Raw genomic sequence first — 12,307 nt, 5'->3', positions numbered from 1 at the left:
AGCTTGGAAATTCCAAATATCCATGGTCATCTCTTACGCATGGCTTTGGGGATGGTCTTCACTTACAATTCCAGGCCTTTTTGATGGTTGCTTCATCACTTGCCTTACAGGAGAGAATGAAGCTGTGTATCACCATCACTTAATTTTGTGACAAAGGTTCTTTTGTTGTTTCCTCCCCCTTAGTACCTTTTATAAATATGCCTTGCATTAACCATCACGTTATGTACATTTTGTGTGTGTGTGTGTTTTTACCCCGCATGTGTTTTCCGTTCAGCATTTCCATAAACTCCAGGCTAGCCAGTTCTCTAGGGAACCTGTATGCCGCTTCAGATGATGCCGAGAGCAAATTGACATCATCGTCCTCTAGGACAGGTTATTCTGTAAACCAAATCTGCAGTCACTTGAATGGCAGCGCGCACCTGCCTGCCAGAAATTACCATGAGCAGAACAACAACATGTACAACAGGAGCGGCAGTAGCGCTACCAACCTCAACAGCTATGCCAATTCTCCCAGCGTCCTGACAGACGAGTACAGCACCTACAGATCCTTTACGGGGCTCGCTGCTTCTCCGGCAAGATACCTGAGTCGCTCAATTCCTGTAAGTTCACAGCCAAAGCAGCCCTCCCAGGAACCCGGCAGAATCTCCCTTAAGCCTGAGCTCTCTCTCTCTCAAAAGGGTTTCTAACCATTCTAGATCTCTGTTTCTGGTCTTTTTTTCTTACCTAGGACATGCAGATCTTTTCACCTTTGCCATTTCCTCTAAGCCAAACCGATAAGCTGCTCTGTACTTCTGCTTCTTCAACGTTTGCTCTAAAAAGCAGATTCTTTTAACTCTCTAACGTCTTCCATGAGTGTATCATTCTTGCATTAATCTATCCATTTCAAATCATTCATAGTAAAACTCTGAAAACCTGAACCTCACCTGACAGTGTGAGGTCTTCCTGAGTCATTAGATGTATTTAAAGGTAGCATAAACAAAGTTAAATAGGGCGTAGCGTTCTCACCATTATAAAAGAATCGGCCCAATTTGTAAAACGATGTAATGGACTAAAACAATGGAAGTCTTTTACTTGCCCTAAAAACAAGCTTCCCTATTTTTATATCTTCTAAAACTTTTCATCTTTATGGTGCCTTTTTCCTATGTGTGAATGAAATGTGCAGATAACTTAAGTACATACTATTAATGTATAGTATTTGACATACTTTCATTATATTTTTGAAGGTTTCAGAAAGAAAAGCCAATATGTGTTTCTTTTACATTCCATAATCTACCTCAAATTGTATGTGCTGCAATTTTTATTTTTATTTTTAAAACCCTTTCTTTAACTCCCCCCTTGACTTCTTTGAATACTGTTTAATGGTCCAGCCCAGCAGTGCCTAGGATCAGGCTGCAGAATTATTGCGACTATTAGTGAATACCGCAGTATCTGAAGCCAAAACCAGCACCTTCAGCTGCTTTGGCATGAATTATCTGTCATAAAGGTCATTTGAGGTTAGTGTGGAAACCTGCTTCCCAGAACTGAGAATTGGGTTTCTTCATATTAATTTGTTCCTGAAAATTTGTGACGGTGCTCTTGAGAGCATCCAGCGTCTTGCTTCACTTAGGGATAAAAAACCTGTAATTTTTTTCTCTTTGGAAATAATATTGTAATCCCAGAAGTTTATTGCAAGAAGTGTCTGTGGCAGTTTAATATAAAAAAGTGCATTTGTTTTTAATTTAGTTTCTTGTGTCAGAACATTGTATAAAACACCCTAAAATGTCAGCAGTTTTAAGGTGTTATAAAAGGAAGGCACCATGGCTGAAGCAGACCATTTCTCAGTGCTTTTTTCCTGGCATATACTACCTTAAGCTGCAGGTGTTCTAAATTACATTTTGGAATATTATTCTGTAGCAGAGGCTTGTGCTAAATCTCCTGAATGTTTGAGTTTGGTAGAAAGGTGGAAGGGAATATATATATATATATATATATATATATATATATATATATTGCATCCTTTTGTGCAAAGGATGAGAGCTGATATATGCATTGCCAGTGATTCTTAACAAACAAGAGTGGATCGGACAACTAATTTGTCACAGTTTACTTACAGTATGATTCCCATGAATAATGGTGTGCAAAGAAATCTGGTAGGGTCTCTATAGCTGCCATGTTACTGAAAAACAATACAGTTGTGGCTACTCAAAATCATGGTAGCCCTGTTAGGTACATTCATCCTCCACTCTCTGTCTGCCACTAAGTGCAGATTGAGACAAAAGAAAGTTAAGAATTGGATGGGGAGGGGGAAGAGATAGGTTTGAATTGGGCTGCAGGCCATACTGAATGCATTTAATACTGAATTGGGCTGTAGGCCATACATATTGCTTTTTATATTTAATGACAGTTCTTGGCTTTTATTTATCTTGCTCAGAAACATCTCTTGTTTAATGCAAATTGATTATATAGCCAGGAATGTATCTTAATAGCTCTTCCCTTTTGTTGCACAGCGGGCTATAATAGGTAGATTACATTTCATATTGGGGGATCTGCAGACATAAGATTAGATTAGTTCTGACTGTACATAGCAGCCTGCTTGATAGCATGATGGCAGAATGGCACACACTTTAGGAAAATACAACATTAGAGAAGCAGTTTAGGGCCTGCACCTGTTGGCAAGAAAGTCAAAAACAAATGTACTGTGTCAAAACGTTGATTTTAATCATAAGTGCCTTGCTATACTTCTAATCAACGTCACTTAGACTTGGAAATAGCAAAGTTATTTGGAGGGAAAGTGTAGATGCAACAAATACACTGCCAAAAATTGAGTCCTCCTGGGGTCTGTATCCTTTTTTGCTCCCTTCATCTGAGTAAAAGCTGGCTTAGCTCATCCTTATGAAAGTCTCTGAAAAATCTCAAAAGCATATACAGTGGAACCTTGGGTTACGGCAGGGATCCGTTCCGGAGGCCCCACCACAGCCCGAAAACAATGCAACCCAAAGCGTCACGTCTGCGCGTGTGCGTGATTTAGCGCTTCTGCACATGTGCAAACGGCGCGAACCTGGAAGTAACCCGTTCCGGTACTTCCGGGTTTGCGCCGGTCTCAAGCCAAGGGTGACATAAGCCGGAGGCAATGTAACCTGAGGCTCCACTGTAGAAAGTTTTTTTTATTATTATTGCTACAAAGAAGATAAGGAAGGCAAGATGGGCATTTTGAGTTCCAAAATAGAAAAATCTTCCCCAATACAGAAACCACAAAGCAAAACTTTGACATTTTAATTCTTCATTGCTTGTGCCGTATTCAGAAATTTACACGTTGGGTGTATTGCTATGTTCGTTTTTTCTTCTGTCAAATGGGCAGAGACTGGCTTCAGCGCTGTGAATACGCAGCACAAGTCAAGGCTGGTTCAAACATTGAGTGTCTGCACATTTTCTTCACGTGGTTATTTACATGGGTTCAGCACGCAGCCTGCCAGCAGCCATTTCTGTGATAACAGATACGACTTTCCACCAGCGGCTTTGATTACTACTGAACGATGGGGAGCATGTCTCTTTATATAGGTGCATACACACATGCATAACCAAATGGAGAGAAGAATCTGGGCTTGTTCTGATAACATGGAGCATATTCTACTGTGTAAGGGTTTTTGTTTTTACCTTAATCCAGAAATGTTATTCAAACAAGTAAACACAATGATGGGAGAAGCAGTAGAGCAGCAGGATGCGAGTATTGATAGTTGACAGTTCTTATAGTTGACACTTACTACACTGACCTATGGACCATTATAAACCTGCAGAGGCTTGCGTACAGCTTTCTCCCTGCTTAGATGTCTTAGTAAAGTTACTCCTGCAATTGAACGAGGTCTTTTCGGTGTTATCTGTCTTAGCTGGCATGTGGCTGGAAGGGTTTCTTCTAACATATTTACCTGGAGGTAAGTCCCATTGACTTCACTGGAGCTTACTGCCAGGTAAGTGAGCTTAGGTTTGGGACAAACGATGAGCAGTGTCGTGGATAATATTTGTGCCAGTTGCAAGAATGAGCAGGGTTTCAAAAGTGGCCCTTTGAAATCCACTTTCTCTTCTCAGCGTTCACAGGGCTTTGTTAATACAAATACCGGCATGCAATATACACTAACTACGGAATGCAATTTTATGGCTTGCTCTTAACTCTGCTAACTTTCTCCCCCATCCATCTTTGCTGCTTGCAGTACTATTCATTCTCATTTGTACTTCCTACTGCTCCTTCCCCTTTTCTAAGATGTATAGCTAAAATGTTTCATTGTGCTTTAAAGTGTGCTGCTATTTCAACACAAGTTAGCCATGCTACGCTCACTTCCTGAACAAAGTTAAAACCTGAAGGGCGTTTTTCATTGTTGAAGCTAAAGTGAATGCGATTAAACTACAAATTACTGCAATTTCATCTTGCCACTTTCTTTACGGAGATGAATTTTAGAGGTGATTATGACTGCGCCTTTTGTTTTAAAGCACTTAATGCAAAAGGCAGCGAGAATTCTTAATTGGTAGCAACAATGAAAACGTGGAGTACTGTGGAACAAAGTGGGTCTCTGAAGATTCGTCAGCTGCCAAAAAGAAAAAAGAAAAACACATTTCTATTCCTCATAATTTAACATTCATCTTTAATTACCATAACATAAAAGAAGTTTGCTATAGTAGTTCCGTTGGTTTTTGTGGGACACACTATACATTACAGGAAAGAGTCCTTATTTAAAAGGTCCTATTAGCTGAAGTGCTTTTCCAGCCCAATCTTACTGTTAATTTTTGCTGTCTCTGCATGGCTGCAGCTGATACAAAACCACATCAAAATTAGCGTCCTCAAGGAAGAATGTCCCTTGTGTGTCTGCATGAGTCTCTCTACTGGGGTCGCCTCCTTCCTGATATAAAGGAGGAAAGGCCAGATCAGAGACTCTTGCAGAGAAACACCAGGAAGTAGATTCCTCTGAGGGCGGGTAATTCTCCCTCTTTCACACTCCAAATTGGTGTTTCCCAAACTTGGATACTGAACTACAATTCCCATCATCCCTGACCACTGGTCCAGCTAACTAGGATGATCTGATTTGTAGTCCAAAAACAGGTGGAGACCTAAGTTTGGGAAGCACGGCTCTAAATGTAAACTTGCCTGGTTGTAAAGGCCCGAGCGTGCCTCCCATTTTAAATAGGGGTGTGCCGCAGCTAGCAGACATTTGGGAAACCTGATTTTACCATTTCCCTTTTACTCCTCCAGATGTCCATTTGTACTGGATTTCTCATAGTGTGAGTGTATTAACTTTGCTTCCTGGCCATGCCCCAGATCTCTCTAGTCAGTGTTTTTGTTTTGTTTTTAGAACAAAAATAATCATAATGACATGCTTGTTTGATATGGAAAAGTTGATTGTTAATCGAACCTCACTGTGTCTCTTAACTGAATCTTAACACTAGTTTTTGTTTCTCACCTGCACAGTCCCTTCAGTCTGAATATGTTCAGTACTAAAGCCTTGTTGCTTCGGTGAAAGCTGGACAATTCTTAAAATTCGGTTCTCTTCAAGAAGAGCAATATTGAGGGGAAAACAACCAGCCCAAGGGGACGAGACCTCTTCACACACGATTAGAGCTAAAGACACCAAAATCTCTGAATTACCTAGAGACTTCAGTTAGTGACTACTACGAACGCACTGAAGTTAAAACTTACGACTAGTACAATTTTGTGTATAGATGCAAGATTTTAAAATGGAGAATATTTCTAATGGATTTTAGCAATATATTTGTAATTATGGTTCTCGATAACAGTGTTATTATAATGTGTGTATATAAGTATATATATATATATAAATATATATAAATATATATTGAGGAAAATATTTTGTGTGTATATAAATATCTATAAATTGTGTAAACATAGGCTATATTTTGATTTAAGCTTCACTTTTTTAATCCCTCCAAAACTGTGTGTATTTTTAAATGTCTTGTTTTACATTTCAAACATTAGCCAGCACCCAGAGGAAGCAATGGGTGAAAACCACTGCTGTGTACACCTGGAGGGGAATGGGTTTGCTGATAAGGGGCAGCCTGCCCCCACCTCAGCCTTGTGGGTTGCTGCATCTCAGAGGGCCCTTCAACTTCTGCAGCATGCAACAAGGTGTCAGAAGAGGGGAACTAAAAAATCTATGTGCCTATTTGGAAGCCTCCTGTTCATATCTCTTGAACCTGGCCGTTGCGAACAGAGCTGCTTGCTGATTTTATTTTCATGCACTGTGGCTACAGTATTACAAATAATTTTTAATAGTGGGAAGAAAGTTAATATCAGCCTCATTGCTTTGGCTTTGAAAATGCTAATGTTTGAAATGGACATTTTTTCAAAGGGATATAGAATGCCTATGAAGCAGGCCTGTTCTAGCATCCTTAATTAAGTGTCTTTTCCATGGAAAGGGAAAGTAATTTTTAAATAAATAATTAGTATGTTACCTTGTTAACATTTTCAGCCCAGTAGTTTGTTCTGCAAAGACGTTCTGTTCTTTAGAGCCTTGCCTTTCTGTATTTTCCTTTTCTGTATAATTCAGTTCTAGAAACTGTACTGTATCAGAATGCAAAGCCAGGATGAAATATCCATCTATGTATAGTGAGCAAAGTGTGCATAGCACAGAAGACATGTACTGTCTGAATTTGTAATAGTTGCAAAGATTTTGTCGCTGCATATTTAGACATGGAGGCAGGAGTTGCACGTTTTCACTATGGATTGCAGATTCACTGTTAAAACTATGCCCCTCTTTGTGTTTTACTCCTTCCATGTTCAGTCATGCTGTCCTACTTACTATACCGGTAAATGCTGTTGCTTTTCGCTCATGTCTCTTTCCCAGTTCAATTTAATCACGGAACTATTTCAAACAATGCTATTGTAGGTCTTCACCATAACCCTTCAAAATTAGTTCTGAAATAACTGCAGTATTGTCAGTGTCGCTCAGAGTGCAGTAATTGTGAAAGTGAAATGGTAACGTTTATTTCACTTACAATTCATATTATGTGAAGAAGAAACCTCTGCACTCCTTGGTCATGTTCAAACAATCACATCTCAGCCTAATTGGCCAAGATAAGAACAAAACTTTTGCATTCATATGCAGCCCCATCGCTCATCTCTTCACAGGGCAAACAATCAAACCCAGAAACCTCTAACCATAATTTCCTATTTCAGCCAAACCAGAAAATTTATGAGCAATAGTTTCAGAAGAAATTGGGATATTAAATCAAGGTTTGAAGTTGATTTAATTTCCCGGCTTGTTGCAAACCTGGTAACTATAGTTTTCCAGTTCTCTTATTTAAACCAAGATACGGTTGTCTAAACCAGGCCACCGCCCCAGGAATGTATTTTTTGGTCCTATCAAGGAGAGATAATTACTAATGAGATTTTTTTTAAAAATAAATCATTATTTTGAAGGGAAATAGTCCTAATTATGATGGATAAATTCTTCTTGACTGAAGCTGGTTTAATCACTGAATTCAATATTTTTTTATCATATGTACATAAAATGTACTGTATATGAGTAAGCGATAGGCAGATTCTAAGGTAATTCTACCTCTATAAAGTTTGACATGTATTTTGTTACTAGCTTATGTTACTAGAAAGATGTACTATTTTTGCAATGTAGAAATAATAAACGCTAATAGATAATAAAAGTAAAAATTATGCACAACTTAATTTCTTTGTTTTAATCAAGTGCTGGTGCACCCAATACTTCAGTTTTGTGAAATGTATTTTGAGGATCCCCTAGAATCTAAAACCTCCTTCCCTCAAATTCAAGCCTTCCTTCACAATAGCTGTCAATGTGGATTCTTTCGCTCTTGCAGCTACCCACTCCTCTCGCTGCTCATTTCTTGAATGCTGGTCTTTCTTGTTCTGGTGGCAACCTTGTCTTAGGGACCCCTCGCAGTCTTCCTGTTCCTGGTCTTGCAATTGAGGCCAGCTTATTTCTTCCCAACCGTGGTCAACATCTCTCCTAAGGCATTCACATTTGTTTTAAACCATCCTCTCAATCTTGCTGTGCTAAAAAAACATGTTAGCATCACGTACAAAGGTGTCCCCTTGCTCTGTTAGCTGGAAGGTATTCAGCAGACCTTCCAGGAGGCTAGCCATGAGCAAGTGGAGAGTGTTTCTTCATAGAGAATAAGAAAACCCTGTACAGTGGTACCTCAGGTTACATACGCTTCAGGTTGCCAACTCCACTAACCCAGAAATAGTGCTTCAGGTTAAGAACTCTGCTTCAGGATGAGAACAGAAATCGTGCTCCAGCGGTGCAGCGGCAGCAGGAGGCTCCATTAGCTAAAGTGGTGCTTCAGGTTAAGAACAGTTTCAGGTTAAGAACAGACCTCCGGAGCAAATTAAGTACTTAACCCGAGGTACCACTGTATAAGCAAGGCCTGGGGAATAGCTATCTGGCCTGAAATTAATAAAGAAATTTTAGAAGTTCCCACACATTTCCACTTCCACTTTTTACTGCTGAAGCGGAACAGACATCAATCAGAACAAAAGCAACATTTTGTAGTGTATATGCACGTTTATATGGAATTCCCAAACAATGCCTTGCCATTTCAGTCTGCTCATAGCATCCCGGTTCGCATGACAGTATATGGCAAGCCATATTATGGCTTACCTTACCCCGATGATGTGGGTACCCAGAGAGCAGCTTGAAGCCTCTTTACTGCTTCTACTCGGTCCTTTTTGCTTTCTCAACACACTGAGCTGTGTGGGTGTGGGTGTAGATATTCTCCTAAAAGCATCTGCTTTGCATTTTCTAGTGAAAATTAAGTCCCATTTTTTCTTTCCCTGTAAAACATTTTATACCACTGAAATGATTTCTCGCCTGACATTTTCTTGCAGTTTAGCGCTATTCATGCATCTAATAAAAGGATGCAATTTTTCTGAGAAGAGGTCTCTGTAATGTCGATCCTTCCATAGATGTTTCACTGCAAGTCGTTTCATGAACAGCCAATCCTTCTCGGATTACCTTTTCGGAACAAATTCATCCAGTCTTGAGGAAGGAGGCCAGAAGACTCTCAGACCCTGTCCAAGCCTTCCCAGGAGGAAGGTAGCGTGAGGGCTGGGGGCAGTGTCAAATGCTGCAGAGAGCTGCCCCAAAAGGCCTCGGGGGTGGGGCTGCATGTTGGACCATCTAGATTTAGGCGTTTCAATCTCTGGGTTTAGCAGTTCTCCCCTATGTGGCCAGCTGACAGCATAGGTGCCATAAATGGCACACAGAGGGATCACAAATTCCTTGTGGCATATCCAGCAAGAAGCAGGAGAAACTAGAGCTTGTGGTCTCTGGTGCTGGGTCGCTCCCTTGTTTGGTGTGATTTCCGCTTGAATCTACTAAGGTATGTGAGGCTGTACATACAACTGCAGTATGTGCTGGAGTGACATGACAGTGTTTTTACGCTGTACAATGGTACTTCAGGTTACATACGCTTCAGGTTACATACGCTTCAGGTTACAGACTCCGCTAACCCAGAAATAGTGCTTCAGGTTAAGAACTTTGCTTCAGGATGAGAACAGAAATCGTGCTCTAGCAGCGCAGCAGCAGCAGGAGGCCCCCATTAGCTAAAGTGATGCTTCAGGTTAAGAACAGTTTCAGGTTAAGTACGGACCTCCGGAACGAATTAAGTACTTAACCTGAGGTACCACTGTATACCGCACTGTGATCCTCAGAGGAAAGGCAGTACCATATTTTCCGACCGTATAAGACGCACCACACAAGACGCACTGTATTTTTCAGCCATACAAGACGCATATAAGACCATATAAGAGGCACTCGATCATAAGACGCACCTAGTTTTAGAGGAGGAGAACAAGAAAAAAAAGTTCTCTCCCTCTCTGCTCAGCGCCTCTCCAGCAAAGTGGGAAGAGAAACGGATAGGGCTCTGTTTCTCCTCCTGCTTTGCTGAAGAGGTGCTGCGCAGAGAGGGAAAGTGGCGCAGCGGCTCTCCAGCGAAGACAGGAGAGCAAGAGGGATCGATCCCTCTTGCTCTCCTGGCTTCAGCGAAAGCAATGCAAAGCCTCTGGAGCACAGCGGGAGTGCTCCCGCTGCTCTCAGGAGGCTTCGGGCGGCTATCCCTGAAGCCAGGAGAGCCAGAGGGATCGGTGCGCACCAATCCCTCTTGCTCTCCTGGCTTCAGGGATAGCCGCCCAAAGCATGCATTCGCTCCCTAAGATGCACACACATTTCCCCTTACTTTTTAGGAGGGGAAAAGCACGTCTTACAGAGCAAAAGATACGGTATATAAATTTAATACTATAATCATGCCATTTCCACCACCCCCTCCCAAAAAAACAAACCTGATTGCACACTGCCTAAATGACCTTACTGAGTCAGACCACTGATGCATATATCTCAGTATTGTCCACACTGACTGACAGCTGCTCATCTGGCTTTAAGACGAGACGTTCCCAGCGCCACAGCCTTTCAATGACTGCTAACTGCATTTCTTACCCTTTCTGAAAGTGATCTCTTAAGAAAGGGAACACTTCTCTTTTTTTAACATGCAGAGAACAGGAATTGCTCTGCGAGGTTTTGTCTTTTGTTCCAAGTGCAGGCTGGCATCTTGGGAAGGGGAAGTTACGGAAGAAGAGGTGGCGGGAGTAGCACGTCAGACTGCCATTGCCAAGCTAGCACTTCACAGTTTCAATGGCGGCTGTGCTTTTGCACTCATTGCGGCTCTCGATATCTTTCCAAGGCGGCCCAGCAGGAAAAAAAATGTCTCAACAAATCAAGCAGTTGTGCCCGCCTTTTTGAAGTAACAGACTTGAGGAGCCTGAACAAGAGAGCTGGCTTAGAGAGGCGGGTTCGAACCATGCTCCTCATTCCAGTGCAGTGTGGGGGCGTCAGGAGGTGGCTTTCAACTCCAAAAGCCGGGGGGGGGGGGAGAGAAGAAATTGCCGTTCCCATGCTTTGAGTAGCTGAAACAGGTGAGGTAATACAGAGCAAGCGCTTCTTTAAGCATGTGCGGAGTGTTTTTTTCCTCTCCTCCAATGCCCCCCCCTACCCCCAGATACAGGATTGTTTGTAGGGAATCTACAGCAGATGGGGATGGATCGCATTTTTAAAAAAAGATTCTAACAAAAGCAACCTGCTTTCTGGTAGAGAGAAGGCTGCGAGATAAACCTACCTTGCTGTTGTACTAGAGGTTTTCAACTTTGCAATTTTGGATTTTGTTTGCTTGTTTAACACACAGGAGTATACAGGCATCTGAAGGCAGCCCTGTGTAGGGAAGTTTTTAATGTTTAATTATGTTTTTGTATATGCTAGACGCCACCCATAGTGGCTGGAGCAACCCAGCCAGATGCACGGGGTACAAATAACAAAATGATGATGATGATGAAAAAGAGTATGTACCCACCTGCTATCTGAACTGGTATGGCCTGCTTAGCTGCCTTTAGATTTTATCGCTTCAGTTTACTGCATGTGATCTTCATATAGGCTGCATTGATATAATATATTTAAAGCACATCCCCCCCCCCAAAAAAATACTGGGAACTGCCTTTTGTTAAGTGTGCTTGGAATCGTAGCCCGGGGGGGGGGTTGAACTACACTTCCCAGAGTGACTTGGGTGGGTGCTTTAAATGTGTTTTAAATGTATGGTGTGTACAGACAAAGCTTTGCATATGCTGCAAGACGTCAAATATAGAGTTCTCAAGTGATGTGCATTGCTGGGGGAACCCAGAGTACTGGGGAAACCTAGCTAGGTGGGCGGGGTATACATATTATATTATTATTATTATTATTATTATTATTATTATTATTATTATTATTGCATGTGTGAGCCGGTCCTCAAAAATATACAGAAGTGTTCACAAAATCTGTCCATAGATAGATAAAGAGAAGATGAATGAATGAAAATGCCTTGGTTTTAGAATGCTGCTTCTTGGGATATTTCATTCTTATCCACTATTTTGTTAATTTATTTAATAATTTTTTTTCTTTCAAAATGCTGTCCTTCCATTGATGCAAGTTTGTATTAGCTGTACAGTCTTTTTAAGTTTAATAAATAATTTTGTTTATTTATGACAGTGGCATACGAGGGAATAGCAAAAGGGGAAAAAAGAGCAATAGAAAATCTCAGTAAAATATGCACAAAACAGAACAGCAGCATTTAAAAAAAAAAAAATCAGAGTTGACAAAACCTTACCAGTGGGTTCACGTTCTGTCTGGTCAAATGGATACATATTCTTTGCCTGGGAGCAAAAGAGCAGCAGGTCGCTATAGATGAGCCTCCCTTGGAAGGGCCTTCCATAATGGGAGCATCACAATGAAGAACCAGCGTTATGAGTTGTGCCTCCCCCCACCCAAAA

The 12,307-nt window shown here is 41.2% G+C and overlaps 1 protein-coding gene across 7 annotated transcripts in view; it reads left to right on the top strand.

Moving 5' to 3' along the window:
* CDC14A (cell division cycle 14A) overlaps positions 1 to 12,307 on the top strand; it is a 95,371-nt gene that overhangs the window by 48,729 nt on the left and 34,335 nt on the right. For 4 of the 7 annotated variants that reach the window (XM_081008652.1, XM_081008654.1, XM_081008650.1 and 1 more), the window contains one exon: positions 275 to 599. The exons of 1 other annotated variant lie outside the window; for it this stretch is intronic. In XM_081008652.1, the coding sequence (XP_080864778.1) occupies positions 275 to 599 (325 nt within the window). Of the gene's footprint in view, positions 1 to 274; positions 600 to 5,434; positions 7,659 to 12,307 lie in introns of those variants that run through there. 2 more of the 7 variants (XM_081008651.1, XM_081008656.1) reach the window with 2 other exon arrangements.

This window comes from Podarcis pityusensis (genome assembly GCF_964106645.2).
Source record: "Podarcis pityusensis genome assembly, chromosome: 6".
Taxonomy (NCBI): Eukaryota; Metazoa; Chordata; class Lepidosauria; order Squamata; family Lacertidae; genus Podarcis; species Podarcis pityusensis.
The sequence above is the reverse complement of the archived record's forward strand: the minus strand, read 5'-3'. Positions and strand labels throughout refer to the sequence as shown.